This window comes from Elephas maximus, chromosome X, assembly GCF_024166365.1.
Source record: "Elephas maximus indicus isolate mEleMax1 chromosome X, mEleMax1 primary haplotype, whole genome shotgun sequence".
NCBI lineage: Eukaryota > Metazoa > Chordata > Mammalia > Proboscidea > Elephantidae > Elephas > Elephas maximus.
Window position 1 is genome coordinate 165,996,571 of NC_064846.1, and position 24,243 is coordinate 166,020,813.

A 24,243-nucleotide genomic window follows, 5' to 3' on the forward strand; every position below is an offset into this window, starting at 1 on the left:
CAAGATATAAAATATTTCCAGCCCTTAGCAGGCTTTCTTCTGCCCCTCCCACTACCATGAGTAACCTCTATTTTGAAATCAGTCACTGTAGATTAGTTTTATCTGTTTTTGAATTTCATCAAAATGGACTAACACAATATGTACTCGTTTGTACCTAGCTTCCTTCACTTAACTTTATGTCTGTGGAAGTCACCCATGTTGTGGGTTTCCATTCTGTGTAGTATTACATTGTATGCCTCTACCATGATTTATCCATTTTACCGTTGATGGATCTTTGGGTTGTTTTCACTTGGGGGCTATTATGAACAAAGCTGCTGTGAACATTCTTACCCAGGTCTTTTGGTACACATTATCTTAGCACTAATTTCTCTTGAAAATAAACCCAGGAGTGGAATTGGTATGCCATCAGGTAAGTGTATGTTTAGCTTTAGTAGACACCTCCAAACCATTTTCCAAGGTGTTTGTTCTAATTGATGCCCCCAACAGCAACGAATGATATCAGTTGCCCCAGGCCTTTGCCAGCATGTGGGTTGTCAGTCCTTTTGGTTTTAGCCATTCTAAGAGGACCTGTCTAGGTCAGTGGTCTCAACCTTGGCTGCACATGAGAAAACTTTCAAAACTCTTAGTGGTCAGGCTGTGCCCCAGACCAATTAAATTAGAATCTTGGGTTGGGATCCAGGTATCAGCACATTTGAAAGCTCCTTGAGTGCTTCCAATGGGCAGCCAAGACTGAAAGCCACTGTGTTATGTTATCTGGCACTATCCTTAACTTCACCCCAAACTTTTTTTTTTTTTGAGAATCACCGATTTAACATATCCTTAGCAGTGTAAATTAAATGCATTAAGTTCTTTAGGGAATGAAAATGAGGTACATATTCTTATATAACAACTCTGTTTCTGTCAGTGACACATGAGGAAAGCCAGACCCAGAAGGCCCTGGATGCTTATGCCCACCCCTCCTTTTGGAACCTTAGCAAGAAGCTGGCTTAGCAGGTCTGAATTAGCCCTATGGAAAAGCACGCCAATCTCAGCGATCTTGTTATGCCACTTCCCCTAACTGAGCTCTGGAAGCTCCTTCTGTCCACTAAGGCCATTTCCTCAACCAGAAGCTCCCTTTCCAACTCATGTATAAATATAGATGAGGTGGAACAGGCCAGGTGTCTTCTGCTGGAGAACTTTTGTGAGTCCAGCTCATGGTGCAAGTGGGCCTCTCTGGGATAATGATGACAGATCTGAGGATTGCATGTGTGTTGTTGCTTCCCTGCCTATAAGTTACCCAGCAAACATTACCTAACCTACCTTGTTAGTGGTGTGTGTGGCCATGCCTTCTCACGTTATGTCACATCACATTTTTGTTTGAATGCCTGTTTTTAGTTCTTTTGGGTATAGACCTAAGAGTGGAATTGCTGGGACAGATGGTAACTCTACGTTTAACTTTTTGAGGAACTGCCAGACTGTGTTCCACAGTGGCTGCACCAATTTACATTTCCACCAGCAGCGTATGGAGGCTCTGATTGCTCCACATCTTTGTCAACACTTGTTATTGTCTGTCTTTTGCATTCTAGCCATCCCAGTGGGTATGAAGTTGGTATCTCATTGTGGTTTTGATTTGCATTTCTCTGATGACTGATGGTGTTGAGCATCTTTTTATGTATTTATTGGCCATTTGTATATCTTCTTTAGACAATTGTTTTTTCAGATCCTTTGCCCAAAACTTAATTTATTGAAGGATACAGTTTGGGCTCATTGATTCTGGACCAAGACCTCAGTGTTAAGACCAATGAGGCCAAGGAGTGCCCTTCCCTTTTCTTGTTCACTTGTTTTTAAAAACTGTTGGAATATTGCACATAGTATTGGATATGATCTATAATATAATGTAAATAGAATCTAATAGATTTTTGTCTCAAAAGGCTTTAGCTGTAAGATCATTTCTATCACAAGAACAAAGAGAGACACCTTTAAATTTAGTTCGTTGAACTGACAGGGCTCTGTAGGGTGTCAGCAGGAAGAAACTTGATTTTTTCTCCCTATTTCCTTGAAACAAGCTCTGTTGGATCTTTTCCCCCCTCCCCTTGTCTGTTCCTGGACTGGAGTTCGAGACTTGATCAAACTCCATGGCTTTTCCAGTCCATCTCAGGTATAAAGAAACAATTTTATTGTTAGGTTGTTAAAAAAGCCGGTCTAATATAACATCAAAATGTCAACTACTCATCTAATGCAAGGCTGTGACCCTCCCTCTGCTCATGTGTGATCCCTGGTCTAGGGACCGGCAAGGAGAAAGACAAGTGGATCACTTTCTTCTCTCTTTGTGTTCAGTAGAAGGGGTGGGACCCTTGCCTCTACTATTTCTGGTCTCTGCAGGGTCAAGGCAGGAGGAGGAAGGAGTGGTCAGAAGGTCTTATTTGGCTAGTACTGTTGTTACCTGATATTGGAGCCTTCCGTGTCTTAAAGTCCAAATGCTGCCTCTCTTGTTCTTTTTGTGGATCCACTTTTTTTTCCTGGAGACTCCTTTGTGGGGGCTCCTTACTCACCCATTTCCTGGTGCGCATGATACACTGTCTGGTTGACCCCACAGCACCTGCTTCTGGTGGCATGTCTCATACAGCCTTTTTCTGTTGGGTCACCTCACCTGCAGGCAGGCCTCTTGGACAGGATCCCTCCAGGACAACCCAAGGCCAGCCACTGGCTTGATGTGCTCTTGGCCCATGGGAACAAGCCAGCAGTCTGCTTTCCAGCAAGGCTCAGAAGCAGAGGCCGCTCCCTCAGCAGCCCCTCTCTTTGCCGTCACCGGCAGCTCTAGCAGGCTCCTTGCCTATTGAGATTTTTGGGAGAGTCAGACACCATTCCCTGTGCCCTTTCACGACAGGAAACACCTGCCAATGTCTCTGAGTGGTTCTCTCAAAATCCCTGCCCACTTGCGTTGAGTGGAGGAAAGGAAGCTTCAAGGACTCTTATGATTCTCTTCTTGGATCACTCTTGCTTCTTCTTGCTGAAGACAGGTGAGGGGCCATGGGTGGCAAAGCAGTTTGGTACTCACCACTTAGTAAGCCTTGCACAGATAGTCTGGCTTGTCTTTAGAACCAGTGGGCAGTTAATACCGTGCCCAGCTTTGGGGCCATGGAAGAAGCTCTGAGTCAGGAAAAGTCCTTTAACATCCTTTTGTTCCTGTGGTAATTTTTCAGTCATTTCCGTGCCTCTTGTTCTCCTTTTCCACACCATTTGTCTATTTTGCTGGTTTCTCTAGAGTGTGACTTATTTTACCATAGGCTTATGGCCACAGATTAACAGAGAAACGATGAAGGACCAACAAGTCTGGCTTGATCACTTCTTGACGTGTGCCATTAAAAAAAAAAAACAGTTGCCATCGAGTCCATTCCAACTTATGGCTACCCCATGTGTGTCAGAGTAGAACTGTGCTCCATAGATTTTTCAATAGAAGTAGATTGCCAGGCCTTTCTTCCATGGTGCCTCTCAAACCTCCAACCTTTTCAGGAGTTTGTACCACCCAGGGACTCCAGGCAAGCTCTAAATGGCTAAAACCACTTATTTGGGGGTATTTTTTAAAGTAATTGAATGTGTAAAAATTTGAGTTTGGCATCTGCAGCAGGCGTTGAGCTAACAGATCCCAGCCTGCTGTGAAGAGGTAAACAACATGGGGCTGAAATCAGTATACAGAAGCCACCTTTGGCTCATTTATAATAGCCCATTCCTGCAATGGATCCTTTCCCATAGTTCTGCCTCTAGCCCTCCAGTCCATTCTAAGGCTGGAACTCTAGTCTTCAAGGTGTGAGGGGTGGCTGAATTGGAAAGTGCTGGGTGCTGAGAAATAGGAATGCACAAGACTCTGGGGAGGGGAAAAGGAGTGAAGAGGGAGCAGGCGATCCTGAAGACGGTCATCTTTGCTGTTTGCTTGGAGGCAGCCATACACATGTGCATTGGCTGCCACAAGGGGGCGCTGCTAGAACTGCCCCCCAAAAAAACCCCCAAAACCAAACCCATTGCCATGGAGTCGATTCTGACTCATAGCTACCCTATAAGACAGAGTAGAACTGCCCCATAGAGTTTCTAAGGAGCACCTGGTGGATTCCAACTGCTGACCTTTTGGTTGGCAGCTGTAGCACTTAACCACTACACCACCAGGGTAGAGAGGTTATAAAACATGAAAGAGGCTAGTTAGGAAAGTGTCTCTCCTGTTCGTCAGGAGAGCTGCGTGACTGTAGCTTGGACATGTCTTAGAAAAATAAAGGTTTTAAAAAGGACAGTGATAGGAATAGAAAAGGTTATAGAAAAAATTTGTCAGTGTCCAGAAAGATCTGTAGATGTGGGGATGGTGAGGTTCCAGACAGGAAGACTATTTCTCAGGCCTCCGTACCTGCCAAGACTCCAGTACCATTCACCCCCAGGAGCCTGCTGACATCTAGGGGCTATCGGTAGCCTGGGTGGCAGACCAGGGGACATCCTCGACATAAAGGAGTCAATTGGTGGCTGGATTATATGTGATTCTTGTGTGACTTCAGTCACAACCTGCCTAGCACTGAGAGTTGAATACACTCTAGGTGTCCCAAGTCAGTTGGCCCACTGTCACATAGATGCAATTCATCCTAAAGGTGGATAATACTTCTTAAAGTAAATTTTTATTGGAGCATAACAAATATAGAAAAGTAAGTGCATAACCATAAGTGTACAGCTCGATGATTTTCACAAAGTGAACAGGCCCATTCAAAAAGCATCCAGATCAAGAAATAACATCGCCAGCACCCCCAGAAGCCCCCTTTGGGCTCCCTTCAGCACCCACTCGCTCAGAGTAAACACAATCCTGACTTCTACACCATAGGTTAATTTTGCCTGATTTTGAACCTTATATAAAGGGAACCCCACAGTATACTTTCTGGCTTCTTTTGCTTAATGATGTTCTTGAAATTTATCTGTTGTCATGAATAGCATTAGTGTGTTCCTTCTCATTTCTTTATAGTATTTCATTGAAGGAATGTACCACAATTTATCCATTCTACTTCCAATGAAGAGTTGGATTGTTCGATTGGGACTGTTAGAAATAGTGCTGCTATGCATTTCCATTGGAGCCCTGGTGGTGCAGTGGTTAAGAGCTTGGTTGCTAACCAATAGGTCGACGGTTTGATTCCATCAGCTGCTCCTTGGAAACCCTATGGGGCAGTTCTACTCTGAGTGGAATTCACGGATGGTAGTAATGGTTTTGGTCATAAATGATGCATTGATGATTCCAATTTTCTCGTGTGATTTTTTTTGTACCTGGAAAAACCAATTCCAATTGTGTTTTGAGTAACATTGTCAATGAAGTATGTATATAGGCTCTCAAAGAAATTACTGAGCAGGAAAGTATAATTAAGCCTTGCCTACTTACCTTTATTCCAGCACTCTTTACACTCTGAAAAGCAGCTACAGGATGGGGGAAACCATAACAAGCAAACAAACTAACAGAACAACTTAGAAATGGAAAACAACTTATGTTATGGTTCTGTTATGGATTAAATTGTGTCCCCCCTCCCCCCAAAATATGTGCTGAATTCCTGGCTCTTGTACCTGCGGATGTAATCCTGTTTGGAAATAGGGTTTTGCTTTTGTTAATGAGGTCATACCATTGTAGGGTAGATCCTAAACCTAATCACTTCCGAGTTATAAAAAAAGCAGAATAGACACACAGACACATACAGAAGTGGAAGACAGAAGCCAAGGAACACCAAGGATTGCCAGTAGACACCAGAAACCAGGAGAGAGGCTTACAGAAGGAATCAACATGGCTGAGATCCTGATTTGGACTTCTAGCCTCCAGAACTGTGAGAAAATAAATTTTTGTTCTTTCAAGCCACCCACTTGTGGTATTTCTGTTATGACAGCACTAGGTAACTAAGACAGCTCCCAAATTGATTAAAGGTATACACAGGAGAATTTTTTGTTTTGGTCAAAACTATGCTTATGTAAGGAATCGACTCACTGGCAAGGGTTTGGTTTTTTAAAACTATCTTAAGCCCACTTAGAAAGATCGGTATAACAGCAAAAACAACTTTCAAATTTAGAGTGTTAAAGGACCACAGACACTGTCCCTTCTAACACCCCCATTTTGAAGTTGAGGAACCTAAGAACCTGAGTTGCCCGTGGTCTCAGCTGGGCAACCCTCCTGGCTCCAGGACAGCTCTCACCACCATACCAGCACTGCCACCTCTGAAGACGTCCATCCATTTAGAAACCATCTTGAGGAATTTTTTTTTTCATGTGCACATTAACAATAGAATTTTTATGAAGCAGATATGACATTGAAAAACATAAGAATTCCAAAACTGTCATAAATAACTACTCCAATCTGTATGAAATCCGTTCTCCATATTATTTATTCACATTGTAAAAAAAAACCAAAACCCAGCAAAATTTGAACATAAGGTTTATTCTGAGCAGTTATTCTGTATGCATGTAGGGAGACCATTTTGATTCCAGAAAAAGCAAATGGCTCGAAGAAGCTAGGTACAATGGAGCTTATAAAGAGGAGGGAGAAATAAAGAAAATCAACCATTGGCTCATCTTAACATGATTGATAGAACCCTGCCCTCTCCCTTTTACTGAGATCAACTGATATCAGGTCACAAGATGGTCTCTGGCCTCCACCTAATGATATCTTTTGAAATTCAAATTAAGCAACCTGGGCTTCCAACAGGAAAGAAAGTTATTTGCAATTTGGGGTGAAAGAAATGCTGCTGGTGGATTAATTTTGGTCAGGAATTTCTTTAATGTGAATATTTGGTTTCGTGGGTAAGAAAACCCCCAAATCAAAGCAAGATACCTGCTATTAATTTCTCCCTTTGACATGTTCGAAAATCCCAAAGTGCATGCTACCTTGGTATTCCCTGACCGGATAGAATGAAGTCGCATCTACCCAGTGCCACAGCACTGAATAGAGAAAGAGCACAGCTATTTCACATTTGCAGCCACTGTCTGACTGAATTAAAGAAGAAAAAAGTTGAATTTATTTGCACTGACTTTTTGTATATTGATCCAGTCTAAGCCTTCTTGACGTTTTTGGAAGGCCTCAGAATTGTCGAGGGAGTTTTAAAAAGTTCCCCTTAAAACCAGTGTACTGAGATACAGTCACCAATATTTAGTAAAAGCCAGTGTTTAAAATACAAACATATGTCTAGCCACTACCACTTCCTCTTACTCTGACTTGGAGGGGAAGTGTTCAGTGGTTTGGACTGTCAGTTTGGTAGCTTTCAACCTTCCACAGGAATTGCATTTACTCAAAAATGATGCTAAATAGTTATTATCCAATTCACTCTATCAGGTTTCCAAGCAATTTTAAATGTTCTAAAAGAATACTTGATAGCAAGAATATTTGACTAAAAACAAATAATCACTCTTGGAGGTGAGTATCAAATTATAACATGTTCCAAAATTTGATTGTTCTCCCTCAAAATGTAGAATGCTTTCAGTCATGTTTATTTACTTTACAGAAATTTAATCACCTGATGTCTTATGGTCTGATTGTAACATGATTTAAATAGTACTGAGAAAGTAAGTTCCAGAAAGCAGTATCTCCTTTCGCTCAGGAAAGGTGAGCTGTGCCTGTTTCAAGAGCGAGAATGTTATTGGTAATGTGCATTTGTTGTAAGGAGCCAGCACTCCCACCCAGCTTTTCTGTCATCCTCTCATCTAACTGATCCCAGAAAGGTAGGAGTCTGATGTTGGGAGGCACTTCTCCATGGGTCTCTTGTGTTTCCACCCATCTGCTCTGCAAAGGCATTGACAGCTTTTGTTCTGGACTATCTTTTTCAAGGATGTTTGTATAGTGAACAGCCTGGGAGGATAGAGATAGGGTCTTCTTTACAGGGGGCAGATTTGTTTCCTGACCAGGTGTCTTAGTTTTCTAAGGCTGCTGTAACAAAAATACCACAAGGTGGATGGCTTTAGAGAACAGAAATTTATTATCTCACAGTTTGGGAGGCTAAAAGTCCAAATCATGGCATGGGCCCTAGGGGAGGGGCTGTCCTTGTCAATAGCCCCAGAGTTCCTTGGCATTCCTTGGCATCTGTCATCCTCCTGTGTGTCTCTGTGTCTATTCTGCTCTTTTTATAAGACACCACTTAGAAGTGATTAGGTTTAGGACTACCCTACTTTCATAATACCTCAGAAGGAGTAGCAGCTTTTACACAAAAGTAGAGAAATAAGAGATTGTGAACAAGAGTGAAACAAGGAGGACACCAGCCTCAACTCCAGACTGGGGCCTATATGGAGTGTGGGAAGATGAACTGCTTTCGTTGGATAAGGCTGCAGGGGACAGGTGTCTTCAGGAGAGAGCATGTTTTCATCTAAGGTTGAGAGATGGAGGACAAGATCTGCGGGCTTATCAGACAATGGAGTCTATGTGATGGGGGGAGAAACAGTGGGAGTCTGTGTCAGGAGAAGGAAGCCCAAATGGGTTGGGGAGGAGAAAGTGGGATAAATGACTAGAGGAGTTTGCACCTTGGGTGGTGGCCAAGGACGACAGGTATGGGAGCCATGGCTGAATTAGCTGATCGTAGGTTCCCCAAAGGAAATCGAGTCGGTGCTGGTGGAAGCGACAGCCCCGTGGCACTGTAGGCCACTGAACAGAATTCAAAACAATTGGTGTTTAAGGGCCTAAAAAATTAGTACCTAAGAAGATTGTCTTGTGGTGGAAATGTCAGAGGCAGCTCCGAGGGGTCGGAGGGAGTGGCCACCTGGATCTACCCTGTGCTTTGTTTGAGAAATCCGAGATAGACCAAGAGAGAATTTATTTTTCTCTCATGTAATAAAAAGTCCAGCAGTGAGCATTCTGGGACTGGGGTAGAGACTCCACAGTGTCATCAGGGACCCAGGCTTCCTCCAGCTACCATTGGTAGGATGTGGTCCTTGCCTTCACGATCACAAGGTGGCTCATGGAGCACCTGCTTTCACAACCTCATTGCAGGTAGGATGAGGGAGGAAGAGAGATGGCAAAGGGGATTGCCAGCTAAGAGAGTCCCTTTTAATAATTCTTCTCAGAAGCCCCACCAATGATTTCAGCTTACATCTCAATGGTGCCCCCATCTGTAGGAGAGACTGGGATATGCAGTCTTTTAGGTGAGCACGTTGCCCCTCACCACCCCCCATCCCCCCAAAAGATCTATGGCTATGCTAGTAAGGAAAAAAGGTGAAAATGGCTGTTGGAGAGGCAACTAGAAGTCTCTGTCACAGATATGGAATATTATTATTCAGTTTAACTTAACTCAGCTTTGTGCGTTGATTTTTCATCCAAATGTAGCATGGTTCTCAGGCCTCCCTGTTTCATTTCTGGTTCAGTATCTCTCCCTTTAACCGGATCACTGGGGTACTGTCCTTCATTGTAAGTTCTCCCCTCCAACTTCCTTTATTCGAAGCCACAGCTGTGCTCTCAAATTTCCTTGTCCACTGAAGAGATGGAAAGTCTTTATCAAGTTTCTACTACAATATTGGTATCACCTGTAGCAGTTCATAGTAACCCTATAGGGTCCCTGCGAGTCGGAATCAAGTTGTAGCAGTTAGCTTTTGCTGTGTAACAAAACCCGAAAAACCTGTTGCTGTCAAGTCCATTCCGATTCACAGTGACCCTACAGAACAGAGTAGAACTGCCCCATAGGGTTTCCAAGGGTGTAAATCTTTACGGAAGCAGACTGCCACATCTTTCTCCTGCAGAGCAGCTGGTGGGTTCGAACTGCTAACCTTTCGGTTAGCAGCCTAGCACTTAACCATCGCACCACTAGGCCTACTTGCTGTGTAACAAACCATCCGAAAACAACCACTGTGACTTTAAACACTTTATTACCTGTTATGAGCCTGTGGGCTGATTTGCCTCAGCTGGGCGGGTTCTTAATCTGATCTCACTGGAAACAGGATTTGTTTGTTTGCTTCTATTAGTCGTAGTTATCCTAACATACAGCTACAGTCCTGTATAGCTTTTGTATGCCAAAATTCACTCCCACTAAGGGAAAACAGGAAACCCTAGTGGCGTAGTGGATAAGTGCTGCAGCTGCTAACCAAGAGTTCAGCAGTTCGAATCCACCAGGCACTCCTTGGAAACTCTATGGGGCAGTTTTACTCTGTCCTATAGGGTCGCTATGAGTCGGACTTGACGGCAGTGGGGTTTTTTTTTTTTTTAAAGGAAAACAATGTGTTGGTTGTTGTTTTCTTCCCCCAACATCTTTAAAAGGTTGATGTGTTAGTTGTTTTAAAGAGAATATTGAAGAAGGATTACTAAGGGTTTCAATCAGGGGTCGATTAACCGGTAAGCAGGGTATGCATCTGCTTGGATTGAGCAAGGTACACACACGGGCTTGACTGTATTTTCTTGCTAATCTGTGGTGAGCAATTTCACATGGGTTTCACATCGTTGCTGCGGTGGGGGACAGGTGAAATTGTGTGCACTGCAGATTTGTGGGATGGCACAGTTGGGCCCATGTGTACCTTGCTTATTGGGTAATCCAACTGTGGTTTCAATATAAAAGAACTTCAGCAGTGAGGCCACAAACTTTAAAGATCAGCAAGTGGGCTGCCTTCTCTCTTTCCTCCCACTGCTTACTGCCTTAATTTCCTTAGGTGGTGGCGAGCAAATATCTGGGGAACCTTCTGTTGAAGAGGAGTCTCCTACTTGCTTCTAACCCATAATCTTAAAACAGAATATAGTGCCATCCTCAGAGAGTATACTCAGATTCATTACCAAGCAAAGTTTTTCTTGAATTCGGAAGAAAAGACACAGAAAAGGAATTCTTTTTTTTGAGCCCCGCTACCTGCCAATTTGTTCCTGGGTGGTGCAAATGGTTAAGTGCTCGGCTACTCACCAGAAGGTTGGAGGTGTGAGTCCACTCAGAGGTGCCTCAGAAGAAAGGCCTGGAGATCTACTTCTGAAAAATCAGCCATTGGAAGCCCTATGGAGCACTGTTGTACTCTGACACACATGGGGTCACCCTGAGTCAGAACTGGCTCGAAGGCAGCTGCTTCGGTTTGGTCTGGTACCTGCTAATTTAGTTTTAGGTGATTCTCTCAGGCCTTGAGTTCAACAACTTAATGCTCATTTGCATTGCAGTTGTGAGGCCTAGTTAATCAGTCATGTTTTCCCATAATAGGAAATAATTTTTTAAAGCATATAAAGAGTATCCATACATAAAAACAAAAACCACGTTTCCCCGCAAAGCAAATAATTATACACAATTAAACATCACGTAAAAAACATGTTTTCTTACTGATAAAAATTTAAACGATGACACAAGATGATTATTTGGATATTATTATTACACAGAATTTAAATATACAAACTTGGCTATGAAAGGTCAAGCTAAGTTTCCAAGTAGTGCCATAAAAATCAAATAGTTAAGCATTCTTTGTGCTTTTTTTTGGTAGTTCTGAAAATATTGTATAAAGAAGTTGATCAACTCATGTAGAGAAATCAGATTTATGGGGGGGCGGAGCTCAGCTGGCATGTCCACATTTTATAAATTCAGAAATGAACTAGAAGACACAGTGGCACTATATTTAAAGCACATACTGGCACATCTTATACAAGAAAGGCGTCTCACAGTGACATTTCTTGTGGCGTGTTTCCATTTTTCGGTTTGTATTTCTAAAATGGGGTCTATGATGTGCTATCAAAAAGCAGAGAACTGACATAAAAAGGCAAATATATAAAGGTAAATATATAAAAATATAAAGGGCACCGGGAACATTCAACCGTCCACAGCTAGATGGCCATCTGGACAGAAGCCCGAAACCAGCAAGACACCATCCACTGCGATTTCACCGGTTTTTCCCTTGCCACGTTCTGCTTCGAAAATGATCTAATATGGAAAGAAAATAAAAAATTACTTCAGAATATTCAAAACAAAGATATACTAGCTGTTCAAGAGGACAAAATTCATGTGTTCCTGTTGCATGTTGTTGTTGTTACCTGCCATTGAGTTGGCCCCCAACTCAGGGTGACCCCACGTGTTACAGACAAGGCTTCCACCCAGTTGCAATTTCTAACAAGTTCCCAGGAAGATATACATAAGAATCACCTGGGGATTTTGTTAAACTGTAGATTCTGATTCAGTGTATCTGGGGTGGAAATGCAAACTCTGAGCAGGGCACTTGTAAGAAATGCAGATTCTCAGCAGGGGTCCCAACCAGTTACAGAGTAGAACTGCTCCGTGGGGTTTTCTTGGCTGTAATCTTTACAGAAGCAGATTGCCAGGCCTTTCTTCCATGGTGCTGCTGGGTGAATTTGAACCCTCAACCTTTAGGATAGCAGCTGATCACAAACTGCTCGTGCCACCCGGGTTCCCACCTATTGTGTAGGTAGAGGTGTCTATGTTGAATATACGTATAGTAAGATAATGCTTTCCAGATGACAGGTGTCCAAACCAAGGGAGTTACGCTCCGAGAAACATGATCATTGAAATACCTAAAGGAGTCTCAAGAGCCCCATAGACTGTAGGAATCTCCAGCCTGTTGCCTGACCTGCAGATTTGGGACTTGCCAGCCCCCACAACTGCATGAGCGAATTCCTTAAAATCTCTTTTTCTCTCTCTCTATACATGTATACATATAAAAATAATATTTATCTTACTGGTTCTGTTTCTCTACAGAACATTGACTAAGACATCCTGGAATACAAATCTTAGAGAGAAAACCAAACCAAACCCAGTGCCGTCAAGTCGATTCCGATTCATAGCGACCCTATAGGACAGAGTAGAACTGCCCCATAGAGTTTCCAAGGAGCACCTGGTGGGTTTGAACTGCCAACCCTTTGGTTAGTAGCTGTAGCACTTAACCACTACGCCACCAGGGTTTTCTTTAGAGAGAAAGGGGTATTTAATTTGGAACATGTTATTGTTCTTCTATAAAATGACACACACATATTCCATTAAAGTGGAATTCAACATTTGCATATGCATACTGCGGTTATAAATAGATTAAAAGTATGTATTCGTGTTACCGTGAAATGATGATGAATTTTTACTTTGTTTCAATATAGTAATTTTGTCTTTTCAAAACTTTTTTTGGTAAATTCAAATGTACAGCAAATTTGGCGTTCTAAAGAAAAATCTGTTAAGAATCATGCTCATAACAGTGCCATTGTGCAACTGTTCACCATCCCCAACAGCATCTCTTTTATGCTTCATAAATAGTCACAGATTAGTTTTCAAGACCACAGAGTTGAAGTTACTTCAGGCTTTCTGTCATCACTGTATTTGGCTTTCTCTGGCTGTCCAAAGGGGAGCCACCACTGTCTGTCAGTTTGTTATACTGTGTGTTGCTATGATGCTGGAAGCTATGCCACTGGTATTTCAAATACTAGCAGGGTCACCCATGGTGGACGGATTTCAGCAGAGCTTCCAGACCAAGACAGACTAGGAAGAAAGGCCTGGCAATCTACTTCTGAAAATCAGCCAGTGGAAACTCTATGGATCACAACAGAACACTGTCCGATACAGTGCTGGGAGATGGGCCCCCTAGGTTGGAAGGTCCTATACAATAGCTGCAACGGTAGACTCAAACGTACCTGTGATCACGAAGATGGCCCAGGACTGGGCAGCATTCTGTTATACATAAGGTCGGAGTTGACTCCACGGCAACTAGCAACAACCAAAGGGAAGAGGGAGAACCCCAGAGGGACATATGAGAGTGAAGAGAGCCTGTGACTACACACTCCCCAGGCGGCTACATTTTCCTTGTAAGCTCCCTGTGGTTATTTTCTTGAGAACTGTTGGAGAGAAGCTATCGCTGTGCAGTGAGTAATAAACACAACTGGGTATAGAAGCTTTTTAATCAACTCAACCAGCAACAGGTTTAGTTTTTGGTGAGTCTCTTTTTGGGAGGGAACTGCTTTCAGAAGATATTAAAAAAAAATTTTGGGTAATTTAAAAAGGCAATGGTGAGCCAAAAAGTAGCCCTTTACAGAAGCTGCAGTGGGAGGGATAGCAGGGAATGGGCACAGGTATATCTAGCTCTTGGGATATGGAAACTTCTCCATCATTAAAATCTCTGAATGATACTACCAGGGTAACTAAAAAGAAGTGGAAGGATAATTAATTCTGACATTAATTTGTGTTTGTTTTTTCACTGTATTTTTCCCTAACTTGGTACAAAAAAATTGAGCAGGCCTTTTATGTTCCCTTTTGCCAAGGAAATTTGAGGATACAGTGATTGAAAGCAGGATTTTCTAGACGGCAATCCCCTTCCTGATGTCTGTGCCCTACAAGCTTACCCTCCTTGAGGGGATTGTGCTAATAGAAGGTGGAAAAGTGCCTCTGAGAGAAGCAGAAGCCGTGAAGGGAGAATTGAGATTCTCCAGGATTAGGAAGCTGCACCACTGCTCTCCTGGCAGGGCCCTGGAAGGGCAGTGGCTGCCTCGAGGCTGATTCTCAGCAACGAGACTCCAGCCTCAGCAAAGGTTTCTGTGTCCCAGCCTAGCGTGGAAGCTGAAGAGATGAGTGACTTCGCATAGGTACAGACAGTGTGGGAATTGGTGGCCACCATGATGAAGGGAAGATGCTTTACTCCCCTCTTAATAACTGTGCCACTCTGAGCCTCCCAGAAACTCAGGTTATACTAGGGAGGGGGCCTCTGCCTATAATTCTACTTGGCCAAATAGCTGAGGGTGTACTTCCTCTCAGCCTATTAGAATGGGGCTTTGTATTCAGAGGTAAGTTGATTTAGAGAAAGAAATGTGACTTATCTTGTACGCCTGAGTTTGTGGAGTGTGATTCATATCTGCTACAAATATCCACAGCCATTATTATGTTGATAAACTGGAAGATGTGCTTTAGTCTGGACTATTTGGCATCCCCACCCTCCAATATCCCCATCAGTGTTTCCCCAGGTACTGGAAAAGTTCAGGGCATACACACTTGCATCAGGCCCCTGCTGGGTCTTGGCATCACTCTTTATAGCAGTATTGTATTATAGTGTGATTGCTAACCAGGATGTTTGGGGCTGTGTTTTTAAAAATGTGCGTTCTTACAAAGCACTGTTTTGATGGCATATGCTCTACTACCACCACCAAGCTACCATATTCTATAAAACAGATTTCCCCAGCACATAATTTCAGTCAACCTGGAGTTAATTTTGAATGTTGTGCAGAGGCATACTTCAGTTCTCCAACAGAGGATGTCTTTCATACATAGCATGGTTCAGTGCCATCATCCCGAAACCATGCTACAAATACAACAGTGTAAACATGTGGATTGCATTTGTACTGATTCAAATGCATTGCAGTGGGAATATACTAGAATTAATGTGTGTGTGACTGCTTTTACCATAGAGGGAAAGAATGGTTAGGCGTTTCATTAACTAGGGCCCAATTTATACTTTATTCATTAAAAAAAATTTTTTTTTTATTCATAGCCATGTCTTATGATGTATTTTAAGTAAGATGTTCTGCTTTGATGAAAGTGTGACAAGTAAATGAAAAAGTGTTATTACCATTTGACACTAAGGACTAGGCTCTCTGGTCCGTCACCTAGGACCAAGAAATAGGATCAAACAAAGTATAAGTGGAATCCCGATTCAATGACTTACTAATTGTTCTTCCCATCTTGTTATTATTTGCTGGCACTCATCTTCTCATGTATCTCCTTCTAGTGTTCACCCTTTTCCTTTCCCACTGTGACCCAACTTTTCACAAGGGTCCACAGTGGCTGTCTTCACAGCTCTGCTCCCTTCCCTCCTCCTTGCTCTGCAGTGTGGCTTTTGCTCCTTCTCCTCCAAAGAAATAACTCCTGCAGAGCTCACAAGCTATATCCCGATGCTCAAATTTGATAGACTTTGCCATTTTTATCTTGTTTGTTCTTTCTGAATATTTGATCCCATTGACCAGCTTCCTCTTAAAACTCTTTGTTCCCTTTTCCTTCATTAAGCCTGCTTTGCACTAAAGGATTAACTCAGTTGTCCAAACCCTGCACATTCCAAAGAAAGGACTGGCTTTTAAGTGGCTCCTGGAGATAACCTCTAAGCCCTTGGAATAGCCTGCCTGATAAGAGTGTCTTTGTTTATCCGAGGCCTTGGGCCATGCCAAATAGTTTATGCTAACAATGTGATTTATAGTGGGGTCTAAATGACCTACCGCCAACAAAAACCCTGGACACCAAGGCTCAGGTGAGCTTCTCTGGTTGGCAGTACTCCTGGTGTGTTGCCATGCATTGATTGTTGCTGGGAGCATTAAGAGCTATTCACACAACTCCACTGGGAGAGGACAGCTGGAAGCTTATACTTGCTCTCTCCTGGATGTTGCCCTATGTGCCTTTTCCCTTTGCTGATTTTAATCTGTAACCTTTCACTATAATAAAGTGTAATTATAACAGCTTTTCTGAGTTCTTGGAGTCCTTCTAGCGAATCATTGAACTTGAGGGAGATCTTGGGGACACCGACAACACAGTTCAGTTCAGTTAAAAAACATTTTAAAAATCTCCTTCTAGCTGCCGTGCATTGTGGTAAGTGCTGGACATAAGACAAATGAACAAACTGTTCTTTTACCGATTAAGGAATTTATAGTCTGCTTTGGGGAAAAGTTGGTGAGAGGAGCCTGACACACAAACAGATCATTTCCATAGAATGTGATATGTACCTGACAAGTATTATCATTAGTTATGCTAGTTATTCATTACCTTGCCTACATCACTCCAGAATGTGAGCTCTTCAAGTGTAGGGAACAAGCCTTATTCGTCTTTGTATCTATCCCTAGTGCCTAGGCACTTCAGTAAGTGTTTGTGTATATGTGTTTGTGTTAAAGGAGCCTTGGTGGTGCAGTGGTTAAGCACTTGGCTGCCCAAAGGTTGTCAGTTCGAACCCACCAGCTGCTCTGCAGGAGAAAGATGTGGCAGTCTGCTTCTGTAAACTTTTACAGCCTTGGAAACCCTATGGGGCAGTTCTACTCTGTTCTATAGGGTCGCTATGAGTCGGAATCAACTTGAAGGCAGTGGGTTTGGGTAGGGTGTGTGTTCAATCATTAAAAAGGAATGTAAATATCTAGTTTAATCATTTTTGCCACTTACACTTTTGGTAGTATCCGTCTCTTGATACAACTGGATTTTCCCTGTCTTCCACCTTTCATCTTCACTCTTGGTCTCCTCCCATGCCAGGGCATTGTTACTGTTTTTCACAAATACCCGAAGCTTCCCCACTTTGTCTCCAGCTAGCCGGTAATCAAAGAGCAAACAGAAGTTGCTTTGGGGCTGCAGGTTGGGGAGGAGAAGTTTCAATCGGCCAATGTCCTTCTTGTGCCCCACCAAGGCCGGAACTGCCATGTAATAGCCAACAGCTTTAAGAGAAGAAAATGCACAGTTTCCAAGGTCATTAGAAAGGGTTTGGCTATAATATAGAAAATAGGTATAAAAATGAACCATAGTCTCCTAGAGGGAAAATTGATGTCCTTTTCGTTTTGAGCATAGGAAAAACAGTTTCGTGCCAAAATGGATTTTAGAGATCATACAGTTGAAATCCTTTGTTGTACAGACAGAAACTAAGGAATTTGTCCATGTTCACAAAGCTTGGTAGTGGCCAATACAGTGGAAGAATCTAATTAAAACGGCCTTTAGTACTACTGGTAATTTCCAAATGACAGAGCTTATATTCCAGAAGTTCATTTCCACCTTGGTTGTCTGAACCTTAGAGTGCATTTTTCCACTGAGTCAATGACATGTATGATGGCTAGGGTCGGTCCACAGCATGGTATTTAATCTACACACGCCTGCATTTGTACTGATGGTTTTGTGGAGGCCAACCACCATGTGTAACTTATCACTCCAAATTCCAATTTAGGATGACAGGAGCACATCAGCATCTACTCCTGCCATCTTCTAAGTATCCTTTAACCAGTGGTATTGGGCTTTTGCTCACCTCCAGTCTTGTGGTTTTGGCTTTGATGAACTTGGACAAAGACTTTCGCAGAGTAGAGTCTGAAAAAGTTGAGAAGAAGGAAGAATTTCTACAGAGACTGGGAGAAAGACAGTGGGGAGGGGTGGGGTTTTCTGCTAGTGCAATCACCACAGGCACTTGCAGGACCCAGGTTGCCATTGCCTTAGTTTGCACTGGACCCAGAGACTGTCCTGTCTTCTTCCCCAACTCACAGAGTTACCAGATTCAGCAAAACAGCGGATGCCCGGTTAAATCTGAATTTCAGATAAACAACATGTCACAGATACACTAAAATAGTATGTGCTGTTTGTCTGAAATTTAAATTTAACTTTACACTTTAGTTTATCTGGCAAGCCTACCAGCTAAGAACACTTTCTTCTTCTCTGACCCACTGTGGCAGCTTTCCCCTCATCTCCTGACTAAAGCCCACTTTGACCTGTTATATTGCTGATTCATCCCATGTTTCCTTTTTATATTTAACTCTGGAGGGAAAGACCAGCCTTCGGAACTTGGAGTTGCTATGTTACATGTGGTGGTTAGGCTTCATGAAACCATCAGTACAAATGCTGGCATGTGTGGGATTAAATACCACACTTGGACTGACTCAGTGGAAAAATACATTCCAAACAGCCAAGGGGGAAATGGACTTCTGGAACACAGGCTCTCTGTCAGTTAGACATTACCTGCACTAGAGATCTGTAAAGCCCTGGTTGCACAGTGGTTAAGAGCTTGGCTGTTAACCAGAAGGTTGGCAGTTCAAGTCCACCAGCTGCTCGTTGGAAATCCTGTGGGGCAGTTCTACTCTGTCCTATAAGGTCGCTATGAGTTGGAATTGACTCAACGGCAGTGACAACGGGTTTGGTTTTGAGCCTGTACACTCCCAAGAAATCATTTTATTGGTAAGGGACTTTAGTCCGGGAAGGTTTAACAGCTGTCCCTAATTATGTCATCAGCCCTCAGGAGCTAGGGCTTGGATTTACACTCAAAATGGGATCTGCAAGCCAGTCCTTCTACCCTGGGGGAAACGTCAAAAAAAAACCAAACCTCCTAGCGATGTGACTAATAGCCGCCCTATAGGACAGAGTAGAACTGTCCCATAGGGTTTCCAAGGCTGTAATCTTTACGGAAGCAGACTGCCACATCTTTCTCCCATGGAGCAGCTAGTGGGTTTGAACACTGACCTTTTGGTTAGCAACCGAGTGCTTAACCACTGTGCCACTGGGGCTCCTGGGGGAAAACTTGAGTCCCATCAGTAGCGTTCAAGTAGGCAGTGGAAAGGGCTTGAAATCTGCAGCCCAGAGCTGAGGTTAAGAAAACGCAAGGCCAGGCGGCCCAAAGGCAATCCTCAAACAATAGGAGGGAAAACTCCTTCCAAGAGTTCAGGTCACTGACTTGAGCCTCAGTATTGTTTTGATGTTTGAGGGGTGACTTACTCCAACTCCAGATATAGGTGAAGGTCATCTCTCCTTTCAAGATTTATTTCCCCCCCAAAACAAAATGAAAACTATAGAACATCATGGCTGGTAAACTGGAAAAAAGGAGCAACTTCTTTCTTCCTTTTCCCCAACCCTTCCAAACCTTACATGCATTCCAGTACCTCTTTCTCAGCGGCAGAAGAGTGCCTATGGAAGAGGTTTACTGGAGCATCCTTTGGGGGGTCGGGTGGGTGGAAGAGGGATTTAGGAGGAGAATATTTGCTGAAGCAAGTTAGTCATCCACATGGGAGATCTTAGAAGGTGTAAAGGTTTCCACAGATGCCAGGCAACCCTGACCCAATGAGTGACAAAAGTAATCACTCTTCTTTACCTTCACCATATTGCAGAATATGAAATAATAACGGAAATCAAAATACCATTATCTCGATCAGCAGGATTCCAGTCAAAATCATCTTCTATATCCTGTTTCCAGTCACAGACCCCATGATCAAAGCTGCAGTCAGCTGAGTTATTTAAATCTGCTAAGAAAAAGAGCGTATTCATAACCATTAAGAACATCAGAAAAATGTCTGACTTTTGGAGCTTTGGAAGGTAACGCACGTTACTGCGTTTTCATTTGCACAGAGTACAGATCCTGGCAACTGAAACACCCTTTAGGATAGCATCATACCAGATGCCCTGTTTTCACTTAAACCTATGAAGTCATTCTGAACAAATTCTATTGTGATCTTAAAAAAACAACACATAAAAGCCAAACCTGTTTTTAAGAAATAATTGGCAAGATCCCCGTAAGCACAGTAAAACAGAGAATTTAAGCAAGTGTTTGTAAAATTCAGTCCAGAAAATAAAACCTCTGCTGCCCAAATAAATCAGTGAAGACCCTGCCAGAACTTTCTAGATGATCTGTGGAATATTAAGTTTCATACGGTCCATGACTTACCAAGATTCATTTAGTATGTGAGTAACTAAACATTCTTTTCTTTATTTTGTGCTTCCAACATTACCATTAGGAATTTGCCATTATATTGGATCAGATAAGCTGACACAAGAGCCAGTTTCTAAATTGCTATTGTGTACCTTATGATAGAATGACTGCCTTGTTTAGCTGTGTCAGAGAAATATAATAGTTGAATTGCTAATATAAATTTTGAACCAGTGCCTCTGGTTACTTTTATGTAGATCAGGGATCAGCAACTAGCTTCTGGCCTATGGCATGTTTTTGTAAATAAAGTTTTATTGAAATGCAGCCATGCCCATTCATTTACATATCGTCTGTGGCTGCTTTTGAGCTAAGATGGCATTTGAGCAGTTTTGACAGAGTATGGCCCACAAAGCCTAAAATATTTAGTATCTTGTTCTTTACAGAAAAAGTTTCCTGACCCCTGCTGCAGATAGTAAAAAATACCACTGGGAAAGAGGGGGAAGATTGAGATACTCCTGATTTATAACTAACTACAGCTTCTGGAGGCTCTGATGTTGGGGTGTTAGCTGCTTAGCTGTGAGGAATAAGGGAATGACAAGGAAAGGGGATATAAGCTAGAGAGCAAAGTGGCAGCAATTGATACTTGAATCATTACAATTTGCAAAATATTTTCATATATATTATGTTATTTGATTTGATTGTCACAGAAAATTCAGGCCCATTTTCAGGCAAATAAATTGAGGCTCATAAGCGATTTGTCCAGAGTCCTTCATACACTAAGTGCTGGAATTGAACTTGAACCCCAGATCAGACTGAAATCCAGGTCTGTCCACCTGCACAATTCCTAAGCACAAACACACTGCCCCTTTTCTCATTTTCCTTTCTTCTTACCCCCTAGCTTTATAAAATTAAAAGATGCTGAGGAATACTTGCTTCCAGTCTTCGATATTCCTTAATGAGTGTTATTACCTGTATAATACGTTGATGTTAAAAAAAAAAAAACCCAGTGCCGTCGAGTTGATTCTGACTCATAGTGACCCTATAGGACAGAGTACAAACCCACAAACAGAATGTATGTTTTTTCAGTTGGTTTATAATTGTGGTGGCACATTTGACCCAAACTTTCCTTCGTCTAAGGAGCTCCCATGGTACAGTGGTTAAGCGCTTGGCTGCTTACTATAAGGTCGGCGGCTTGAACTCATCAGCCACTCTGAGGGAGAAAGACCTGGAGATCTCCTTCCTTAAAGATTTATAGCCTTGGAAACCCTATGGGGCAGTCCTACTCCGTCCTATAGGGCTATTGTGAGTAGGAATTGACCTGACAGCAGTGAATGGGTTTGTGTTTTTGGTCTCCTTCCTCTTCCTCACTGCACAAGCTACTGGGAATGTAAACTGTGGCAATGGGGTAGTACATAGCAAACTAGTTTATAAAGAGATAAAACTCAAGGCTTTGGATGCATGAGCACAATATTCTGAGACCGCGCATTTGTATAGCACTTTATGGTTTGCAAAGTGTTTTCAATGACTATATGAAGTTTAATCTTCACCTACCCCTGTAGCAGATGCTATTGGTGCCCCACCAATATCTGTCTACAGTTATGTTCCCTTGCAGGTACACAGCTTTTTACTGCAAGCACCTGCAATTCTCTATGTGAGGGTGCTCTCTGGCTGGAGCCTGCTTGGCCCAAGCAGGGCAGGTCAGAATACTGGGGAGTTATTTCTCTGGGAGAGCCCTCAACCAATGCTGAACAGAAGGTCATGGAGGATACCTCAGTTTCTTTGCTATTGGGTGGGACTGTGAAGTGATGGAATTGGATGTTGAAGTCAGATGGGAATCCAGGTTCTGCAGTCTTGCAGAGGGTCCAAGTGGGACAGGAGTCCAGTTGCCACAGTGGTGCCCTTCCCTGCCTTCATGACAGGCCAGGATCGCCAGGAAATTAACACCACTCCTGGGAGCAGCCCTCAATCAATGTCAGATAGGAGTTGGTGTATAAATACCCCGGCTCCCTTGCCCCTCCAGTAGGATAATTCTGCGATATGTTTGAAACTGTCTCCCAGAGTTCCCCAGTGGGATTGAGCTCCAGTTGCCCACAGTGGAAACTTGAAAATTGCTTGATAATGTGCCCTTTATTGGCTCCTTCCCTTCTCTGTCTCACTTCCTCGCTCCTCTACCACTGTCTCCTGGGACCACCTCCCACATAAAGGTCTTTCACATATATTCTTGTCTCTGGTCTGCTCCTCGGGAAACCCAGCCCAAGACAGCACCTTAAAAGAGGAATGTTATTCCAGCTTTACGTGTGAAAGCAGTGAAGCACCACAAGACAAAGTGATTTGCCCAAGGCAATCCACAAGTGGAAGAGTTGGGGCGGCCACCCGAGTCTTCTGATTAGGACTGAGCTCTCCAGAACACCTCACTCAAGGATTCTTGAAATCACAGAGTTCATGTGCAAAACGTTAAACTCTCTGTAATTCACTAAGGATCATGGAAGAAAACATAAGAAATATTCCTTCAGGGGAAGAGCCGAGTCCGTTTGGGGAACCAAAGAGGACTCAAGTCATTCATTAATGTCATGTAGCAAATGGAAATGAAAGCAGTTGGGGCGGAGCTAGTGAGCACCTGGAGAGCACCACTTATCCTCTGAGCTATGAAACATTTTCTTCTAATGAGGAAAATGGACAGTAAGACGGTTAATGCAGAGAAAGAAAAATAGAACCTCTAGGAGAAATATGGAGGGAAACAGGAAGCCTGTAGGAGCTGGGCCACGGGTGCAGCACTAGCCCTTGGAGAGGTTTAGTAGAAGCTTTTCAGATCACATTTGGAGAAACAGACTAGAGGAGGCACTTGCTTCATCAGAGAGACTGTCCTGTAAATCAAAGGGCTAGAACTGGAGAATGTACTCCTCGGGGAAGCACAAACGAGAATCAAATTAGCACGAGATTATGACATTATAGTGGCAAGTAAAAGAAAGTTTGAGAAGGAAAGAGAAGATCGAGACTTTTATACTTACGTAAGTGGAAGGGATAAATATCTAAGTAGGCTTTTCCCTGATGTCTGTGCAGAGACACCACGTATAATTTGTCATGGGTAGAGACAAGGCAAAATAAAATGGGAGGGAGTTTGGGATTATGGCCATGGAATTCCAGATTGTGCAGCTTTGGTAGACTGATCACACAATTGGCCCCAATTTTTGTACCCCTCTCTGTAGCAGTGCTTTTTGCAGCATGACTTTGCAGTTCCTTCCTCACTCCTTAAGTCTAGCCTGGCCTTGCGAATTGCTTTGGCTAACAGAATATGGTGGAAGTGATATTGTACCAGTTCTGGGCTGAGACCTCAAAGGCCCTGCGTGCCTCCACTTTTCTTTTTTGGAATCCTGCCTGTGATGGTTAATGTTATGTGTCAGCTTGGCTAGGCCATGATTCTCAGCAGTTTGGCAGTCACTGGACTGGTTGCTCTTCCATAATGTAATGTAATATAATGTAATCTAATCATCTCCTATGATATGATCTGATGTGGTCAGCCAATTTGTTGAAAGGGGAGTTTCCTTAGGCAGGTATGGCCTGCCTCCAGTATCTAAATGGATGTTCTGGCAAAGCTCTCTTGAACCTGCACTCTTTTCATCGCCTGACCTAGGTTCTTGGTATGTAAGCCAACAGAGGTCTCCAGGCTGCCTCCTGACCTGCAGATTTTGGATTCGCCAGCCCCTGCAACCCTGTGAGCCAGCAGAGAGAGGTCTCCACCCTGCCGCCTGACCTGCGGATTTTGGACTCGTCAGCCCCTGCAGCCCTGTGAACCAGCAGAAATCTCCAGTGTCAGGGTGAGGGTGGTGAAGAGAAAAAAGTAGCCTTACTATATTGTAATCGTTGCTATCAATCACACAAGGACTTATAATTTTAATATTGTCACTGTATGTCCTGATGCCATGAGCTTTCCCTTGGGTGTTTATCAATGAGTCAGGAATTCATAAACAATCGTCTCATCCTATGAAGAAATGAACA

The 24,243-nt window shown here is 43.0% G+C and overlaps 1 protein-coding gene across 1 annotated transcript in view; it reads right to left on the reverse strand.

Moving 5' to 3' along the window:
* Positions 1-11,720: 11,720 nt before the first annotated feature.
* EGFL6 (EGF like domain multiple 6) overlaps positions 11,721-24,243 on the reverse strand; it is an 86,352-nt gene continuing 73,829 nt past the window's right edge. The window contains exons 10-12 of the mRNA XM_049871567.1: positions 19,742-19,846; positions 17,028-17,293; positions 11,721-11,831 (exon numbers count right to left, since the gene is read on the reverse strand). Coding sequence (XP_049727524.1) covers positions 11,721-11,831; positions 17,028-17,293; positions 19,742-19,846 — 482 coding nt within the window. The remainder of the gene's footprint in view (positions 11,832-17,027; positions 17,294-19,741; positions 19,847-24,243) is intronic.